Raw genomic sequence first — 826 nt, forward strand, 5'->3', positions numbered from 1 at the left:
GAAGAATTCTGGGACGTGGAGGAAACTACTAGCTGCGACACCACTGTCGACAGTGTCGACCGTATCGTTACACGGTTGATTAGCGCTGTCGTCGGTGGTTGCAATTGTTGAGCCCGAAACCGGTGAACATGGAAATTCACTGCCAATAATACCGTTCTCGTCATCTTCGGTATTATCATTGCTGTCGCGCAAATCGGTCGGTACTAGATCGACATTACTGCCGTTGGCACCAGTATCGTTCAACAACACGTAAGAGTCGAAATCCGGCGAAGCCGGTATGCTCGAATCGATCATCACCGGTGAACCGCTTTGATTGGAACAAGAGAAATAACTTCCGGCAACCTGAGATGGATGATGATGCTGCTGCTCGACAATTGACAAGCCCATCGTGGGCGCCGGTGCCGCAGCAGTCAGCGGCGCGGCCGTGAGCAACAGTTCTTCGTCAGCCAACGCGGGAACAACGTGGTGGTGGTTCACTGCGTCCACCGCACCTGCGAACGGCAACGGCCCAGTCGCCGTCGCTACCATGCCACCACCACCGTCACAGCCGTAAGCAACGTCGATGCACTTGGCGGTCTGCTGAGGGTAAAATTGCTGCTGTTGGTGCAGGTGATGATGATGATGGTGGTGGTGGTGTTGGGTGGTGGCGGCGGCGGCGGGGCGGTTGCTGGTGGTGAGATCAGAAAAGGGGCGGTGGTCGTCGTGGACCACCACGTCGTTGTTGCGGCGTTGGATGAAGAAGAGCTGCTGCTGGCGGCGGCGCCGCCGGCTGCGGCGGCGGCGCCGCCGATGATGGTGTTGTTTGTTGTGGAGCAGCAGCATCATC

The 826-nt window shown here is 57.6% G+C and overlaps 1 protein-coding gene across 1 annotated transcript; it reads right to left on the reverse strand.

Annotated features, from left to right (window-relative positions):
• Window positions 1-29: 29 nt before the first annotated feature.
• Window positions 30-528, reverse strand: Tsp_13115 (conserved hypothetical protein; the record flags this gene model as incomplete). Its single annotated transcript, XM_003368914.1, has 1 exon — window positions 30-528. A coding segment is annotated over exon 1 (499 nt), but the record flags the coding sequence as incomplete, so codon positions are not given.
• Between the last annotated feature and the right edge of the window lie 298 nt (window positions 529-826).

The sequence above is a fragment of the Trichinella spiralis genome (genome assembly GCF_000181795.1).
Source record: "Trichinella spiralis strain ISS 195 chromosome Unknown Scfld1625, whole genome shotgun sequence".
Lineage (NCBI taxonomy): Eukaryota > Metazoa > Nematoda > Enoplea > Trichinellida > Trichinellidae > Trichinella > Trichinella spiralis.